The following is a 20,380-nucleotide window of genomic DNA, read 5'->3' as shown; positions in this document are numbered from 1 at the left end:
GCCAAAAGGCCCACCAAAGATATTTTATTTCTGTCTGCCTGACAATGTAGTTTCTTGCTTTCTGGTAGAAGTTAATTTACATTGACACATGGTTTTATGTAGAATTTTTGCTGCAATATGCAATTGGTAGATAGTCAAGTTTATTTCTCTGATTTATACACCTAAAACAATTTTTTCACCCCCATAGTAAGACAGTGGATATGTCACAGCACCTCCCACATGCTCAAAGTTGGTTGAAAAATTCTGGGTTTCAAAACTGTGGCTGGCTGTGAAATTTGCTTTCCAAAACAGCACTGATACTCTGATGGTAAACACTGGGTTTTGGTAAAGCAGACTTATACCCACCTGACAGAGCAAGGGCTGCAGGAGCTGTTTAAAAGATTAATCTTTGTGAAAGGAACACTGGGAACACAGGGGGAAATGAAAACAAAACAAAACAAAACAAAGAAATAGGCAAGAAATAACTGATAGGTCTACAAGGAAAACACATTGCCCAGAGCTGAAAATATGCTCTTTTCAGATTTCTTAATGCTGTGATTTCACAGACTTCTCTGTGTGCTGGCGTTCAAAACTTTTAAGATTTCGACTTTGTTAATAATTTATCACCTCCTATCTCTGTGCTGTTTCATGGCAGAGCCGAGTTCCCTCTCTGTGCTCTTCTTTGTTAGCTGGACCAGATGTCAGCAGGGGTTGTGTGGGTACATACAAATATAGAATTTGCAAATATTTTTCTTCAGATATTACTTTCTTTGGGATCCAGCCTTGTTGACTGTAAGAAAGTTATGTTTTTGAGAGGATGTTTTACACTTTTTCAGCCATAGCTGTACATTTCTCTTTTACTTTGTATTTGGTTCAAGAAAACCCTCTTATTTTCTTATTTCTTAAAAAACATTGGTTGCAATTAATTGTGGCCTAAGTACTCCTAGTGAATTTTGGAATATATATTTAAAAAAAAAAAACATTTTTACTAACTTGCTCAGCAAGAAAATAGCCTATAATTTGTGTCTATCTAAATCTTTATTAAGTCAATTGCAGAAAGCAGCAAGCATGATGTTGGGAACCTATGTGTAGTTATTTATACTGGAAATAGTGGTATTATTTAATACTTTTAACATAGTCACAACAGGATTTTAAATCTCCACTCAGACATTAGGCTTTTAACAGTCATTGAGTCCATTCTGTGTGTTCCAGGAGGGCTTACAGAGGTTTTATGTGCAGGAACCTACTTGTGTTTGAGTTGGGAAAAATATAACTCTTTTTTCTTTTCTTTCTTTCTTTCTTTCTTTCTTTCTTTCTTTCTTTCTTTCTTTCTTTCTTTCTTTCTTTCTTTCTTTTCTCCTTTTCTTCTATTCTTTTTTTTTTTTCTTTTTTTTTCCCCCTATAACCCAGGAAGTGGTTAATCTGGTGTTCTTTTGGGGGGAACCATCACTTTTGACATTTTTTTTCAGCCTCAATCAGCCAGATCCTAACTTTCTTAGCTTTATAAGATTTTAAGACCCTGCTCTATGTAGAATGGAAGGCCGAGACAGGTATATTTATCTGTCTGCATCCTTTTCATGTTTCCACCTGGGCTAGGGTGCAAACAGAGTGAACTAATTGTAAAAATCTGAAGAAAAAATATTTCTTAAAAATTACTTTTGAATGCTGATAGGAGTGTTAGGGGTCATTCACAGAAATTTTGTCATTTCCATAAGGAAGATGTCTCTACTGAGGCATAGGGAGAGGAATTCATTCCAAAACAGACAAAACTTCAACCACCACACTCCATGCCCACCTCTAGTCTTCCGTGTAAATTTCTTTTTCAAATTTAGAAGAGTAGAGATGAGTCTAGTAAATAGTTTGTCTGCATTGATTTACCCTGTTTCTTATGGAGTAAAACATCAGAGCTCTTTTGATTAATTATTTAACAGTACAAAGGATGGAATAGCTGCCATTTTTTATTTTTAAAAAAAAATCTTGTTACAATTGAGGTGCTTTTCTTATTTATATGAAAAGGCATGGACAACATTTTAGGTGAAAATGCAGCATTTTCTATTTTGCTACTAAATTTAAATTATTTTGACAGTTTTATTTATACTTTCGGCATTCATATTTCAATTTTCAGACCTGTTCTTCTGAAAATAAAAGAACTCCATATATAATTTTGAAATGTCTTCTGTAGACATTCATTCCACTATCAAAATAATCATCCTTTTAAATTATATGAAAAGTGACATCAACATTGCAGAGATGAATCAACATTTTTAACACTTCTGTATACTAAAGGTTTGGTTGCAGACCAGCTTTAGTTAATATTTAATTTAAAATAAGGCATTTTTAATTGGCTGCTGCTGCGTCTGTGAATTCTAGTTTAAAATTTGGTTTTAAAGTGTTTGAAAGTTGATTTAATCCAAGTTTCTTGTTGAAAATTTTTATGATTCATCCCAGCCAATCAGTTTTTGTGGAACTTCCATTATGTAGGCTTTAGAATGAAATACATATATGTTAAAAATGGTAGAAGTTACTCAGTTGTTACCTTTCTCTGGAATTTGGAAGTGCATTCTCACTTTTCAATACCTGGAACCAAAAGTGAACCTGAACCAAGCAGGACAAGATGTAGATCAGCTCCTTCAAAAGCAAAATACTTTTTATCTCATAATATTTATGGGGTTTTGTTTTCTGTCTGGGAGTTTGTTTCTTTGTTTGTTTGTTTTGGGAGGAGTTAGTGGTTTTGGTTGGTTTTTGTTTGGCTGGTTTGTTCCATTTTTTGAGGGCTTTTTTCAATTCTGACAGCAGGTGGAGATTTGTTTATTTCTTTTTTTAACTTTGGGGAACAGGAAAATATTTTTCCACCTAACCCAAGGCCTAAACAAACAAAAACAACAACCAGGTAAATAATGAACTTCCATATTACCACGATTAATTTTCATTTCATAAACAAAATTAGCTACTTGTGATGAGCCCGTTTATGATCCCAACACTTTTTCCAAAGATGTTTACCAGTCCTGCCATAAAAGCTGTTGTCTCATCCTCTCTGAGGGCAGCCAAGTAGAAGTTGTGATATTTCATTTGTGGGGAAAGGTTTTTGTCTTCCCAGGTGTTGTATCACCACCCTTTGATTTCCATTTAAAACCCAAAATGCGCCAAAAACCCAAGAAAAAGGCAAGGAAAGACACCCATATTTCTCCTGGCTGCCTTTGCAAGTGCTGCCATGACACATTAACTTCCCCAGACATTTCTATCAGGTGCCATTCTGAAATTCATGGTTAAATACACCCTTCTTCCTGGCCAGGGTTTTTTCAGCAGAGCATTAATCCCTAAAATCAGCCGCGGCCCCGCGGTCGCAGTAGAGCCGGCAACGCCTCGCGGGGCGTTTGCAAAGCCAAGGAAATAAATCTGTGCCAGATCAAAGCTGAGTCCCAGGGTTGGGTCTGCCCTGCCAGGAGCCCAGGCTTGTTTTGACCAGAGGTCTATTTACCAATCTCTGCAACAGGGGCTCCAGGGTGTCCTTTTGACTAATAGCGGATAATCTTTCCTGTGTCCTGCAGAATGAAGATTAATAGACCTTTAATAGTTGCATTCAAGAAAGTATATTATGAGATTATTGCCTTGAAGTGACAAGACATTCTGTCTAAACTGGAAGAGAAATCTGATTTCTTCTGTAAACCTGGAAAAATACTTCTCTGGCTAAAACAGCCAAAGCTGTTTTCTACAATATAGTGTACCCATTTTATATTTTTGTGCTGGTTGTTAACAGTGTGTCACTGGGGAAAAAAAAGCTTGCCCTAATACTTCAGAGGGTAGCACACACACATAAAAAACAAAACAAAACAAAACAAAACAAAACAAAACAAAAACAAAAAAAAACCCAAAACAAACAAAAACAAAAACAAAAAACCAAACAAAACAAACAAAATAACCCCAAACAAAACAAAAAAAACCCAAAACACAAAAAACCAAACCTCAAACATTTTTATTAAAAAAATTCTAAAAAAGCCACTTTTTTATAAAAAAAATTGTAAAAATAAAACCCCAAAGCAAAAAAAAAAAAAAAAAAAAAAAACCACAAAACAAAACAAAATAAAAAATAACCAAGCCAAAGACCAAAACCACCCAACTTGCTGTTGTTTGCAAAATCTAGTATCACAATTTTGTCATTTTTAGTGTATAGCTACAGCAGCATAGCTGTATGGAACAGGTTATGCATAATAATCTCTGCTGACAGATGGGCAAAGTCATTCATAGAAACAATGGCTGAGTGATGCTGTCTTGGCCAAGTTTCCTACGAAAAATAAGAATTATGCAGTCAGAGCTTTTAAACACATGGAGAAACTTCCAGCCTTAACCCCACTTATCTTCTAGGCAGACTTAGCTTTGCTTACAGGCAGGTTTTCGTTACTGTTTCAACAGTTCAGTAGTTATATTAATTATTAGTCACTTTGCAGTATCTGGTGTGCAAGCTTATCTTCACTCTGCTCATCGATCTGTAGCTCAGATACTCATACATTATTGAGACATTTTTATGTGCTCCAGAAAATATTTGCAACATTGTTAATTACGCGAGGGGATAAAAAAAAGCAACCAGGTAAATAATGAACTTCCATATTACCGCCATTAATTTTCATTTCATAAACAAAATGAGATGCTTGTGTGTAGATTATGATCCCAACATTTTGTAAAAAGATATTTATCTGTCCTGTCATAAGGGCTGTTGTCTCATCCTCTCTGCTGAAAGCCAAGCAGAAGTTGTGATATTTCACTTGTAGGTAAGGGTTTTTGTCTTCCCAGGTATTGCATCACCAGCCTTTAGATTTCCATTTAAAACCCATAAAGTGCCAAAACCCCAAGAAAAATGCAAGGAAAGACACCCATATTTCTCCTGGCTGCCTTTGCAAGTGTTGCTATGACATGTAAACTTCCCTAGAGCTCACATTTCTATCAGGTGCCATTCTGAAATTCATGGTTAAACACACCCTTCTTCCTCTGCTTATATTTCAAATTTTATTCTCTGTATTTTGGCCAGTGTTTTGCTGCTGTTTTACCCACTTCAGCACCTGAGATTCCCAGTAATGATCTTTAACAGAAAATAAGGAATCTCCACTGGAACAGAGCACTGGCATGCAGGAATTCTTACAGATGCCTTTCCTTATCAACCTGAGATATATTTTAATAAGATAAAAAGAGGCAACAGAACTCCTACCTTTCTCTTCTCTACATCTGAAGAGAGTGGAACAGTCCTATCATCTCAACATGATTTGTTCTTTATTTAAAAGTAAGACAAGCAGAAATGCAAATAGTCAATATTTTAATTTATTTAACTGTGCAATTGTTCTTTGCTGTGCTATATTTTCACCCCTAGTCATGGCCAACAAATTTGATCAAAAGTCCTCACAATCACTATTGTAAATTCAGCAAGAACTACTTCAGATTACGTCTTCCAGAAATAAAGCTACTTCTTATTATCATACAGGGTGATGAATTTTTTTGCAGCTTTTGCCTTCTTGTATAAAGAACTGAAAGTAAATTAAATTTCTTTCCTCATTTCCTTGTCTATTTCTGTCCATAAATAGGTGCTGGGACTGCTGTAAGCAGTGTTCAGCTCGGGAGCTTCACAGAAAATCAGCATAACACACACTCAGCGTGCTGTGTCATGACCATATTCATATTTTTATTCTCTCTGCTTTATTTTAACGGCTAATTTTTGTTCTGCCCTTGGCTTTCCCACAAGAATTCCAAGCGATTGACCTCACACAGGACAGTGCCCCAGATTTTATCAGCTCTTGGAGTGCACTAAAGCAGCTCAAAGGCTTCTCCAAGCTCCACCAGATGTCTAAGCCTGCTTAATCGTTGGTAATTGAATGGGCTATTTTTAAATATCCTGGCATCCTCAAGGGCTGATGAGTGTCCCACAGCAGAGAGACAGACGTTTTATTAGTGGTTTCTTGACTGCTGGTAACTAATTCAGCCAACTGTGCCATCTCTTCAAAAATCCTCTAATCGCGATTACAGCGAGAATATCCCGTGCGCAGATGTGAAATACCCAGTGGTAGGAGAAAAGGTTATGGATTTAATCATCACTGATGCTATCATCTCAAAACTCTACGTTTTCTTTTACTTCAGACCTTAAAATACCTGGTGCTGACATTTCCCTTGCGCGTGCTCCCTGATAAGTTGTGAGAGTGATCCAGATCTGTGGAATTAATTCTCGTTTGCAGGATCAGGAAGAAAACAGCATTACCTCGTGTGTGCTGTGGGCAGGATTTACCAAGGTGCTGATATAACCACAGCACATCATCTGCCTTAAAGGACCCAAAATTTCCTTCTTCTTCTTTTTTTTTTCTTTTTTTTTTCCCTTATTTTTTTCCTTTCTTTTTTAAATACCAAGGAACTGACTTTATTCATGGCTTAGTAAAGTGTGGCTCTGAAAAGCTGGTCTTCAATAAATAGATACTCGTCTGAAAATGTCCAGATAGTTCATCATATACACCTGTTTTTTCTGAATTCTTACTGAAATGCTGAAAAAATATTATAGCACTTTGCTGGGTTTTTTCTTCCTTTTCCAGTAACAGCTACATAACAGGGATTATTAAGTATGTAAATAAGGAAGGATTCACACAATCTGTATTTTTAAGAAGTAATGGCTACTTAAGAGATTGCTGGTGGAAATAAAATAAGTTTTCATCCTGGTTGTGGGTTTCACTCCAAAATTTTCAACATAATGGCCTGAGAGGTATTTTTGATGACCCATGGAGATTACAAAGAACAGGCTTCACCCTCCAATTTATCACTTTTAAATTGTACTGGAGACAGCTGATGGTACATGGAATTCTTCCTAACCTGTTCCTTCACTGCAGTTACTGCAGCCATAAAGTCATTCAGAGGGAAAAGCAATTAAGAGCCATAAGAAAATAAGACCAGTATTTATTATCTTAGCCTACAGGACTACAGGCATTAAAAATATAGTGACACAGTTTTAAAATCATGTAGAAGGTCTAAGCTTAAGTGGAAAAGAAGCCAGCAAAAAAACAAAAATCCACATTTTTAAAGGAGAAAATGAGTGGCTCTCCTGTTTTATTTTATTTGAAAGCAACCCATCTCTACCTAGGTTTGATAAGAAGTTTAATTTTAAACATATGACAGCTGGTATAGCTAATACATACCCAATTAAATGAAAAAAAAAAAATTTTTATTTTATTTCATTTTGTTTTGCCTAGGAAGCATGAAAATCCTGTATAGTGGAATATTGATCAAAATACTAAAAAATGCTGTTTTCTCTTAAGTTATTATGGCTTCTTCTAGAGCAATTCACTTTCTGTCATACCTTACTTAAATTTTTTTCAGGTTGCATTATTAGATATTTACCCTAATATTATATTTTTAAGAGGCTGCACAATAAAAACACTCTCCTATGGAAGATGCTGTGATGAAAATTAGATTTCTCTACAAAGAGCATCTAGTTGCTCAGTTGGTTTTTCCCCATAACAGTTTTTAGATCCAATTGGTCATGATGGATTATAGTTTGGGGTTGGTTTCAGGTTTGGGTTTTTTGTGGGTTTAATATTTAGGCTTTAGGGAAAAAAAGCCTGAAATGCTGAGTTTCAGTTTACGAAACAGTGCTGCTGGTGAAATATTTTTAGAAACATAGAGATGTTGCACATCTGCAGCAAGCATACTGTACCAGCACTAATTTTCCTTCACATCCAGATTTTGGGCTTGGAGGAGAGTGCAAAGTACCTTCATCTGATGCCATGAGATGAGGAGAGCTGCATTTCTGCCTTTCTGATGTGCACACTGCAATCCTGCCCCTCCTTTTCTTAGGGCAGAGGTAACAGCTCTGACTGTGCCAGCTCACCTGGAAAAATCAAGGCAATCATTAGGTCTTAAATGAAGAGTAAATAATCTGCTCAGGACAGGTTATTTACTCTTAATTTATTTACTTGGAAAGCACGTTGGTCTCTCTTGGTGGGGTTTGGTGTCCAGGCACGAGTTCCAGCCCTTATCTCAAGCATCCAAAAATAATCTGAGACCTCATAGTGATCTCAGGATATTTAATAGGCAGGTCTGCACTTGGGTGAATTAGCAGCTGGAGACAATTGTGGCCTTCTTCTTGCAGCCTCTTAAGAACTGTCCCCACCTTGGCAGTGCATCTCTCCAGGTTCATATTCTTTGGATCCAGGTTTCTTTATTTCTGATCCCAGTGATTTTGTATTTGCCAAGTGGATTGAGGTTGACCAGCATTCATCAGTGTTATCTGATGAGTGGTTTAAAAAAACAAAACAAACAAACAAACAAAAAGCCCCACACTCTACAGGATCACAAAGGCAAATAAAATAAAACCTGTGAGAAAAAAAAATGGCATGTCTAAAATTACAAAAAAAGCTGAACATAGGATTGGCTATACTGGGAACAGAACCAAAATGTCTGTATAAGGACAGGACTCAACATCTTGAATACTCCTGAAATGATGAACAGCTGGAAGTCACAGTGAGCCATTTCACCATCCTCTTCACTGTGAAACAGGGCCTGGCACTCCCTGCATCCTGGGGATTCTGTCTCCTCCTTTGACACTGCCAGGTTGATGAGGAGTGTGTTATTTTTAAAGACACCTTCACTTTTCACGCACTGGTTCACACGACGGGCTATCCTCACAAACCATGGGTTCCCTTCAGATTAAATTAAGCTAAAAGATGTGCTGGAAAAGGTGGTCCAGGGTATCTGGAGGTGGAAGCCCTGCAGCACAGCTGTGCAGACACCTTGCTCTGTGGTGTCAGGGGTGCAGGTCTGCTCCTGCTCCCCTGTGGTGTCTGTTGAATTTGTGGGGACTCTCGTGGCAAGAAGGAATGATGAAATCTGACTCCATGCTCTCAGAAGGCTAATTTATTATTTTATGATGCTATATTATATTAAAGAATACTATACTAAAGAATACAGAAAGGATACTTACTGAATGCTAAAAAGATAATAATGAAAACTTTTGACTCTTGCCAGAGTCTGACACAGCTTGGCCCTGACTGGCCAAAGAGTCAAAACAACTCACAGCAGAATCCAATGAAACAATCACCTGTGGGTAAACAATCTCCAACCACATTCCAAAGGAGCAAAACACAGGAGAAGCAAATGAGATAAGAATTGTTTTCGTTTTTCTCTCAGCTTCCCAGGAGAAAATCCCTGGGTGAAGGGATTTTTCCTGAGAATGTGAGTGTGACATCTGCCAGTGTGAATGCTGAATAAACGTGCCTGTATCTCCCAGCCTCTGGGATTTTGGGCAGCATGGTTGGGTGTTGCCACGTGTTGGAGAGCCAGAGAATGGCTGAGATTTCAAGGAATTTCTGGTGATCATCCCATGAACTGCACACCAACACCCCGAGCTTGTGCTGCACATCCACCCAAGCGCTTCCTTGGAAATGTTCAACACTCAGGTGTATTTATCTTTGTGCTCTCCTTAAATTAATTCTCCTCCAAACCACCCTGAATTGTCTGTAACATCTGAAACAAGGTGGGGAAAGGGAATAGTTACAGCCCAAGAGGCTTCTTTCAGACACAAGATGCTAAACTGCCTTTTGATCAGCTGCTTGTAGAAATGTACATTAACTGCAGACCATGGTTCTTCTTGTAACCAGCTAATGATTCTCTCAGTTGCAGACTAATTGCCTCTACCTCCTTCTAAATTCTGCTGCACTGAAAAAGCCAGAGTCACATTCTAATCCTGTTAATCACATTCAGCTTTGAAGGGTACACACTGGTTGTGTCTTAATTCAACTTCTCTCCCTGGTAATTTGTTTGATTGCCTGTTACTTGCAAGCTGCACTAACTGAATAAAAGTGTTCTGTGTCCTGATGGGAAGTTATGACTTTCATTTAAGCTATTTTAGTGCAGATGTTTTACCTAGAAGGTGGTGTAAATTCTCCTCAACTTTCTGCTCTAAAGTGGGTTCAATACACAGAATGGAAAGCAAGATAGAAGGTAATGAGGCTACAAAGTAAAAGCTGCATTTCTTTAATTTAAATAATGATCTTTATTGCCTGAAGACTTCTCATGTGCTTATGAATAAACAGGTAAATGAGATGCTAAAATATGAGATGGAAATGCTGGTGCTATGTCCTGTGTTCTTTTCCTTCATCTCCAGCAATATGTGTTGTCTGCATTGTCAAGACCTAAGAAGAGTCTATTTATTAATTATTTCTTTTTTCACTTTTTTTTTGTTTCAAAAAAAAGCCCCTACACACATATTCTACACAGTCCTATATAAGTCTTATTGGAAAAAAAAAAAACAACAAACCTTGAGCAGAGCCAAATTACCTTCCAGCTTCCCACATAATTTTCTGACCAAAAGTGCAAGGCCACTGGATATGTCCTATATAAGCAGAAAACAATCATTACCAGGACATTTTTGTAAACAGTGGATGTATGTGATAATAAAGATTTATTGTGATCCTACCTTTGGAATCCCCTGAATCTTAATGAGAAATTTTTTTTCTCCCTGTTCTGAATTTCAATGAGGAGTATTCTGAGTGTCATGGCCATGTTAAATATTTGTGAAATCCTCTCAGCTCACTTTCAACATTTTAAAAATAAACAACTGGTTTTGTGGAGGCATTTTTTCAAGCTAACAGGAGAGACATTGACTTTTAGTATAAGAAGCATTCTCTGCTAAAAAGAGGTTACACTTGTAAAATGCTAATGTCAAAATTATTTATAGAGAGAATCTAAAGTTGACTCTGAAATGTTTAGTTCAAAAACTGCCTGAAAGTGTGGACCAATTAGTGATTCCTTACCAGATCAATCTGTTTAGAAAAACAGACTATTCATTTGCACTCCAAAATATTTGGAAGCAAGGTCTGGAGACCTGGTGTTTATTAATTCATGAAAGACTTATACTAATTAGCAGGGCTCATTTCCCAGGAGTCCACTTAGGCTGTGGAACCCAGCTCCCCTGCACTCCTTACAGAAAAGTCCCTTCAAGCCATCCATGAAAGCTTCCAAAGCAGGCTCCTGCTCTGATTGAGTCCCTCTCCCTCCCCACTGAATAAAAATAACACAGTTTTGCCTCCCGGGGACGCTTCCTTCATATCCTGGGGTGCCCCACCATTGCTACTGGCAATAAATTAGCTCATTCTGGTAAAACCAAAATTCTCGAGCCATCTGCAGACCCTGACATTTCCCCTTACTACTTTGGTACCTCAGTATTGAACATTTTATGTAATTCCTCTCTTAAAAATTATTTACTACTTGTTATTTGCTCCCATGTTGGGATCTCCAGGCTTCCTTTGCTTGATTGCTCTAAACAGTGAAATTTTCCTCTTTTATTTTTATAAATTTACTCTTACACTTTTTGGTTGTTTTCTTCTTTACATTGTCACAGAATCCCAGGATGGTCTGAAGGGTTGGGAGGGATCTTAAATCCCACCCAGTGCCACCCCTGCCATGGCAGGGACACCTTCCACTGTCCCAGGCTGCTCCAAGCCCTGTCCAGCCTGGGATACAAATCCAAACCCCAATATCCATCTTTCAAAGGCACTGTGCAGGACCAGCTGACTTCTCAAGCTTGTTTGTTTTCATTTCTCTTCTCATTATTAATTTCTTGTGCTCCACAGCACATCTGTTCTTCTCCCCAGCCCCACATCCCATCCAACATGAGTTTGCTCAGGGATCCTCAGCTTCCTAAAAATCCAGCACTGGATCTTCAGCATTTGATCAGCCAGAGATTCTTTATTTCTTCACTTTCAAACTTCTGTTTTTCTGAAAAAACATGTCAATCATCTGCTTGTGGAGTTCAGCACTCCTCTCATTTTATTGTAATATTTTTACTCTGAGTCTCTCTTGCCTGATTTAAGGGACAATTTTATAGATGCCAACTGCTTCACAGCCATTTATTGTTTGAAATAAATCCACCTTTTCTTTTATTTCTTTTTTTACTGGCTCGCCACATTGCTGGAGGACACAGAATGAAACCTCAGTTATACTCTCAAATTTAAAAAAAATATCAATTTTGATAGGGAGTTCAACTCCTTCATTCTGCCTCTGAAATTACATTATTAGGTCAATTTAGTTTTGCTATTGCATTCTCTTTCTTGATCATTTTAATCCAAGGCATCTGGCCCAAATCTGTTACATTCAGAGCTGGGTTCTGGTTCACAAAGAACTGAGCACAGACATGCTGACTCACGTGGAAACCACTTGAAAGCTCAGATTTTATTAGGCTTTAAGACTCCTGCCTTGCATTTTTAAAAAGCATTGTGCTAAGATTATAAAATTAAAAAAAAACTCCAAAAAAATTCAAGAAATGAGAAACTTTGATCTTTTCAGGTAGAAAAAGAAAGAAAGGTGTAAAGTGAGAAGGAATTTCAGGAGGAAAAGAAGCATGATAGCAAATGTTTTAAGGGCCTTACTAAAGCATGGGCTCATGAACAGAGAAGGAAATGGAAAAGCAAGTATTCTGATTATTAGCAGCACATGGGAACACTTTTTAGCTGCAGATCATTCCCAGTGTAGATTAACTGGGTTTTTTGGGGAGCATGTATGACACCCAGCACAATGGAGAAAGGTGTGAGATTATTCAACGTTGTGCCATTAGGTTAATCAAAAATAAATTAAAAAAAAAAAAAAGGAAAATAAAGGTAAATTTTAAATTTAATTTGTTTTAATTTAAAATTTAAAATTTTAATTTATTGACTTTTGAGAAGTAAATTATTATCCATGGTGTCAGCACACAGTGGGAGGCCCAAAGCTGTGTTGCAAAACCAGACTGGAAACAGAAGGTGTTCTAATTTTGTGTTCCTCTGTTTTATCTTTTTTTTATGTATTTATTTCAGTTTGTTGTGTTTGTTGGGAGGTTTTTATGGGCTTTTAAAATTTGTTTTGGCTTTTTGGGGTTCTTTTGTTTGCTTGGTGGGGTGGGTTTTTTTGGTGGTTTTTTTTTGTTTTTTCGGGGTTTTTTTGTGGGTTTGGTTTTTTGGTTGGTTGGTCGTACGTTTGTGTTTTTTTTTTTTTAAATTTTAAACTGTTCTGACTGTTCTGTTCAGATTGACCTGCTCATCCCTACGAAGATCACTGGGATAATCACCCAAGGAGCTAAAGATTTTGGCCACGTCCAGTTCGTGGGGTCCTACAAGCTTGCTTACAGCAACGATGGGGAGCACTGGAAAATATACCAGGATGAAAAGCAGAAGAAGGACAAGGTAAGGCAAAGAGAAAAATCAGTAGTTTGGTTGTGATTTCACCACTGATGAGAGTCTGCAGATTATTTCATTGGGTTCCATGTGCAGGGATGGCACAGGGTGAATAAAAGTCACAAAACACGACGACATTCACACTGCAGTGGTGCCATGCACCTGATTTAATGCTGTTAAATGCATAAAATTTTACAGTTCTCCATTAATCACTGCTGTTTCTTCATTTAACTCTAGAGCAGAAGGCGTGTAAACAGCAGTGTATTTGTATAATCAAAAAAAAAAAAGTTTCAGTGCATTTTTTGGTGAGTATGGACTATTTTCAATGATTTCCTGTGAAGCACATCCTTGTTACCCAGCCATTTTGGACAGGGATTTTTTTGTTTTGTTTTGTTGGTTTTTTTTTCCCTGGAAATTAATGGCTAGGGTTTCAAATGCCCACTGAAAATATTATTTTTATTATGCTATAAAATAATGAAGAAACATAAAAAAGTTTCACTACTTCCTCTGCAAATGTTTAATGAGAGGCATAGGGAAAGTATAGGTTTGCAGATTGATTTCCTGGAAGCATTTAAGTTTTCTCTTGTTATTCATTATACCTTTCCTTTAAACTGTATAATACTTTTATACTGCAAATACCTGAATTTCATAATCATCTGTTAAGAAAAATTTTCCTACAGCATATGCATCGCTCAGGGAAATGTTAACCAAGATGACAAAATGTGAGTTATTTATTAAATGTCTTAGTAGGGTTATGTCTGATTGAAACAAAAGATGGATTTATTGAAATACCAGGTGGCTGATGTGTCTGATAACATCTCAAATCTGGGTATTCAGGGTGATAAATGTTCAGGCTTCCATGTATATTTCTTAGTATAAATAAAAATTCTTCGGGAAATAAACTGACATATTCCTCACATAAGTCAATTAGATTAATTTTCTTTCAAACAGTGAGAAAACTTTTGATGTGCATCAAAATGTGCTGTGTGAGTACAAGGAGACCTAATGGTGAGGGGGTAGACAAGTGCATCTGCCACACTGGACAGATTTTAATTGATTGATTAAATGTCATTCATTAGGGGAATGTGTTATTACTGTGTTGAGTGTTTATGTATAATATCTATCCTAAATTACAGTACTGAGTATTTGCATGGCTGTATTTCTGTGTCTGCATTGTCAGGCCCTGCTATCCAGATGTGACACTGTGAATTCCTGAAACCCAAATGTCACCTCACTGTGTCTTCTACCCAAACTGAGATTTTTTTTTTCCTAAAGGATTTTAGATGGGGGAAAAAACAAAAATCAGTTTGTTAGCCATCTGGTTCAGAAGGTTCTGACACCAATTTGTTTTTTTTTTTTTTTTTGATTGTGGATGTGTTTGGCATAACTGGTTGTCAGATAAAAATTGGAAGCAAACAGCTCACCTTAGGCAAGCATACCACAAATACATTCCATTTAAGGGACAGGAGTGGCTTCACTACTTTGCACACATCCTATTTTAAATCCCTGACATTTAAAAAGAGAGGGAAAAGTGAAAGAAATGTCCTTTCTAAGCCAAACTTGTGCCTGCATTCATTTTATTGCAAAGGAGAACATGGGTTGGAGTCCCTGGTGATAACAGAGTCACAGCAAATCTAAATGAAAATGCACTCTGATTTAAAGTACTGTTCCAGTCTACATTTGTTTGTACCATTGGCCAAAGCAATTAAATTGTTTTTGCCTTCTTCAGCAGATGGACTGTTAATTGCTACACACATATTCCACTAGGAACAATGGGAAACTCTTAATCGTTGTCTCATTTAAACATATCACACCCTGTATTAATTAACATCCCTGAGAATAAAATTGATGCATATTATTATGATCCTTTAACAAGTCAAGATCATTTAAAAGCACACCAAGATCAAATGCACTTCACTGGAAATAAGAATTTCTGAATCTAAATTTGTACAAAATAAATAAGTTCACTTGATTGGCGTCTAGACCTCAGCCTTTGATACACAAACATCAAGCTGAAATATCTGGTTTTGGGATGTTATTTATCTATATCAAAGACATCCAGAAAAGTTAAAAGTTCGATGGCAGAGTCTGACTTTCCAGAAGTCACTGAAGTGGGCAAAACTTTATAGGATGCAGGACTGGAAAGGGTCTCAGACAGCTCTTGGGCATGCACCTTTTGACCTCCAAAGGCACTGTGGTCCTGTCCTCCTACACCCTCAGCAGAAAATGGGATTCAAGAGCCCCCAAGCCCCTTCCTGTCACCTTGGAGTAGGTGCAGACAGGTAAATTTCAGAGTTTTAGTCATTCACCTGTCCTTCACCTCAGACAAGGCTGTACCATCCTCCCTCAGATTATTATTTAACATGTTCCAAGAGACAGATTGTGATGAAGCTTCTACAAACAGGCAGCTCCAGTGTTTAAATATCCTCTAAAGTGGAAAGGTGGCTTATCCCCCTTGCTGCCATACACCCACCCTGTCCTCAGAGGACACAAAAAACGGATTTTATCTTCATTTTTTTTCTTTTTGTTTTGGTTGGAGTGCTTCAACCTATTTCTTCTCTGTTTCCATCATCCATTTCCTGACTGAGAATGCATAAATTTCCTCAGCCAGAGGAATGGAGTGTCAGCCAGTAAACCCTTTTTGACACCTGCTTACCACTCCAGCTGGGTGGATGCGGTGCTCCCATGGGATTCGGAGAGAAACCCTGGTCTGTGTGCAGTGGGACAGAAATATAAATACAAATAAAACCACAAGGAGAAAAAGCAGTGCTGTACCTCATCCTTGAGGAGCAGGAGAGGAGCAGCACCACTGGTCCTCTCTTTGAACAGGATCCACTACAATTTCTTTATCTTAAGGTTAGATTTGCTCCCAAATGCAAGGAAACAAAACAAAACAAAACAAAACAAAAAAATCAAAAAACAAACAAAACAAACAAACAAACCCCCCTCCCCAAAAAAACAAACAAACAAAAAACACCAAAACAAAACAAAAACAACAACCCAAGTTTTCATAGCAAAGTGAGAATTCTGTGAAATGTTACCTCTGTTTTCAGGAGATACAGAAGGGAGGTAAAAGGCAGATATCAACAACTATCAACAGCAGCAAGAATAAATAATCATATTGTACCCTCATTAGTTCTATTTATTAACTGAACATCCTGATTTATTCTATGAAGGACAGAACACATAATCTTTCTTATATCTCCTGCAGGTGATTTAGTCACCCTGTCCTCACCCTGCCTTGTTTAACCATCAAAAAAGTTTAGGGGAAAGGTGGCTGCAAAACATTTCAGGGAAAGGAAGACAGGAAGAAAGGAAAAAAAACCAACTTTTAAAGTCACGGACAAAAAATTACGGATATATTGCTAGGCTGGTAATAATGATTTGTGGGTGAAAATTGTGACTTTATAATGAAATTGTGGCTTTATAGTTTAGGCAAGAGCTGAGAACTTAATCCCATCTGGTGATCTGTTTACAGGATGAGTCCTAACAGACCAGCAGATCTCACTCAGTTCCTGGGGCTGTTCACTTATCCCTCCTCATCATTTTTTAAAGTTCATTTCAAAATGAGAAAATTACTGGTCTCTTGCACTATGTTGTGTACAATACATTTATATTTATTGTAGTTTATATTAATTTTATATTTATTTTTCTGTTTATATATTTTCATAAATACAGAGGATATCATCTCTTGCACACTGAAAATTTGGTCATTCCTAACAAAACTGTGGTTTAGAGGCGAAGAAAATAGTGTGTTCAGTTTTTTGCACTATTTCACATGGTAAAGCAGTTCCAAGAACAGTGTCTCCTGCAGCTCCTGCTTGGCTTCTGCTATTTTAATGGCCAGTCATTTCATTTCACATCTGTGCTCAATTCCTGTGACTGCAGACAAAAAGATACTGGGAAAAAATAGGGGAAAAAAAAAAGCAAATGGAGCCCTTCTCATTCATTTTAAATAGTTTGAATGGGTTGCCTGGAAAAAATATGAAAAGTTTGCATGTTGCCATCAAGAAACAAACTAAATTACATTGCAGGCTGTCACGTAGGAAGAAAATATATTTTAGAAACAGGACCAGAGCTAATAGCTATCTTGTTTTTCTCAACTAGAGGTCAGTAGCTCACTGTGCCTCCAGAGCTGAAGACATCCAAACCAAATCTGACCTAAGCCGAAAAAAACCCAAACAAAATTGGCCTTTTTTTTTTTTTTTTTTTTTTTTTTTTAATCACATTCCACATGTGATTTATAAATTGCACAGCCTGCTGTAGGTAACTCAAGGCCAGCTGCAGTGTCAAATGGCATTTCAGAGGCTGTTTTCTTACAGGAAGATGAGAACATTTGAAAGTAGCCTAAAGGAGCCTGGCAGTCTGCAGCACTGCCAGTCACCATCAGCCATCAGCAGTGCAATTAGCTGCAGGTAGACAGCATCCAGTATGCAAAAGGCCACTGGGTTTGTACACAAAATGATAAACCAGTCACAATTTATACATTTCTGAATGTACAGTCCATTGCCAGGGTGAGAGGAGACAGGAACCTACTAATTAATCAAATCTTAGATCATCTCAGGTTAAAAATCTTCCTGCTAGATTTGCTAATGCTTTTTTTTTTTTTTTTTTCTGATGATGTTTAATTATTATAATATCTGGTTTGCAATGATAGGTTCAATTCCTACACATAATCTACATACTTGGCACAGGTAATGAAATTTTCTTCAGTAATATTACTTAAATTATCACTATTTGATAGCACAAATTATCACTATTTGATAGCATTATCTGCAATAATAGTTGTAATTTCTAATCTAAGTGACTTTTTTATCTGCACTGGTTTAAATTATGAGTGACTCCCACTACTCTGAGCTGAATTATCACAATTTGTGTCAGGTGAAGATCCAGCTATGCTCATTTCAGGTGTGCCCTCTCCCCCTGACACCACACCAATAGCTGGGGGAAGGCAAAATGAGCAAAAGACAAAATGCTCATTTAACAACCTACCTTGAATTTCTGTAAGCATTTCTGGAGGCAAGTTGGTCTTCAAAATTTTTCTCTTTTTGGCTTTGAACCTCCTGTAAGCCATGTGGACTAAATGCCCCTTTTTTTGTACCATCAACATGTAGATCACATGGGAAAGACAGTATGGGGATGTTAGAGTTTGTTTGATAAGTTTTAAAGTTTTATCTCCCTCTATCTGTTCTGAACATGGAGAAATAATAAAGGCTGTGTAAAGATATTCATGAATATGATATGTGTGCTCTTTATGTACAGTAACTGAGAGAAAAAATTACTTTTTCTCCTCTTATTCACTCCAGAAATGCACGTGCTCACAAACACATCCATGTGCCACCTTTATTTTTCTGAATATTGAGATGTTCTGCACAGAAGAAAACTCCAAATAGGAGCCACGACTGGACATACTTTATAAAATATTCTTCCTCTTATAGGAGCAGGATTAACTGCTCCATGAAATAACATTTTTAAAATATTCTGCCAGGTATGAAAAATGTTGTTAAGGTACAGCAGACAACACCCTTTCCCCAAGCTGCTAGTCTTCAAGTATTTCTCCTAAATTATTCTGTCTTACAACAGTTTTCTTTTTAAAATTCTAATCAACCTACAGTGTTGGATTTTCCACTAACACCATAAAACACTTCGTTTATGTTGAAATATCTCAGTGAATGTTTGAAATCAAGACATTCAAATTGCTTGCTGGACACAAGTACAAACAAGAATTGTTTCTATTTCAGACTTTTCAGCAGAGAATATCAGTACCTACTTTCCTGTCTTTCACTCTTTTTCCATAAAGCAATAATGAATAAATTTATCACATTTAAAAGTACAGCAGCATGCATTTTCTGGTATGTTTGGTTTTTTTGGGTTTTTTTTTTTTTTTTTCCTAACAGCAGCTGCAAGAGCCTGAGCTACAGAGTGTGTGGAGGGTCTGCATGTGTAAAACTGCTGGAGCTGTTGAGTAAATATTCCAGCAAGTTACACCTTCGGAGTGTGCAGAGTGGCATAAACAGATACAGACACTGTAAAATCTGAAATGTTCTACAGCAGGGTTGGCAAAAAGCAGGAGCTTTTTGATCCACTTGTACAAAAGAAAAGTCATCTTGTAACGTGGCAGCCACTGGTTTTGGGGAGGGTGAAGCTCTATCCAAAGGAAGGAGCATCCTGTGGATTCGAATGATGCCTTAGGATTTTAGCTTTTATATTGTTCATACATTTGTGATCCTGCAGTTCTTCGGTGCCTAACTCCAAACTCCACATTCAGTGTCACTGCTGCTGTCCCGTTCTGGGCAGACACAACAATTCCTCTCCAGGCCTGGCAATCAAGGACACCTCACTGCCCCAGGGCCAGAAATGGAAACAACAGTGAGCTGGGGGGAGAAACCTGGGGTAAATGCCTTCATTAGCTGAAGGTGTAATTGGAACATTAACCCCCAATATGCAAAAGGACCAAATTTACAAAACTGTGAAAAACCGTGGCCTGTGGTTCATTTTTGAGTGTAGGCCCTGGATGGGCTTTGCCTGCCCAAAATGTACCTGAAGGCCCTTCAATAAACAAAACCACTTTTAATTCCCTTCATTCCGTCTGGCCTCTGTTTTTAGGTAGCCCAGAAAGACATCAAAAAAAGTAAGGTTGTTATTCCTCCCTAGTGCCCTTTCCCAGCTCTGAATTTTTATTCTTTTTTCCTGTCCGTGTCCCTAATAGCCTCGGCTGTTTTTCCCCCTCACAATTTATCTGATCTTTAGCAGTGGCTAAAGGCTGTGGAAGCTGTGCCATGGTTTAATTATGTGTTGAAAGGGGAGCTGTGACCTTTAGATGGCTCTGGATGACCCTGCTGTCATTGCCTGTCCCCTCCTGGCCCTGCTGAGGGGACACTGCAAAATTGCCTGGTATCGATTTTCCCCACGCCACTTATGGTTTTATAGACATCTACAATATCTCCTCTCTGGCTGGAGAGACTTATCTGCTTAATAACTCCTAAAAAAACCCCTTCTTCTTGCTGCTTCTTTCTCTGTGTTTGCTGTTTTGGGATGAGCAGGAGCAGACATGCACTCACAAGAGCTGAAAGTGAAGGTGTGCACTGGCTGTGTGCACTGACACATTGATAATTTACATTCTGGTCTTTATTTCTTGAGCACAAATCACCCTGGGGTTATTTCATTATTGGGATTTTTTTTTTTTTTTTTTTTTTTTAATAAGGAATTTTTTTTTAATTTAAAAAACGACC

General features: G+C 37.5%; 1 protein-coding gene across 1 annotated transcript in view; it reads left to right on the top strand.

The window, feature by feature from the left end:
* Positions 1 to 20,380, top strand: part of EDIL3 (EGF like repeats and discoidin domains 3) — a 95,905-nt gene that overhangs the window by 71,555 nt on the left and 3,970 nt on the right. The window contains exon 6 of the mRNA XM_041471103.1: positions 13,002 to 13,157. Coding sequence (XP_041327037.1) covers positions 13,002 to 13,157 — 156 coding nt within the window. The remainder of the gene's footprint in view (positions 1 to 13,001; positions 13,158 to 20,380) is intronic.

The sequence above is a fragment of the Pyrgilauda ruficollis genome, unplaced genomic scaffold (genome assembly GCF_017590135.1).
Source record: "Pyrgilauda ruficollis isolate IOZ18807 unplaced genomic scaffold, ASM1759013v1 scaffold256, whole genome shotgun sequence".
Lineage (NCBI taxonomy): Eukaryota > Metazoa > Chordata > Aves > Passeriformes > Passeridae > Pyrgilauda > Pyrgilauda ruficollis.
The sequence above is the reverse complement of the archived record's forward strand: the minus strand, read 5'-3'. Positions and strand labels throughout refer to the sequence as shown.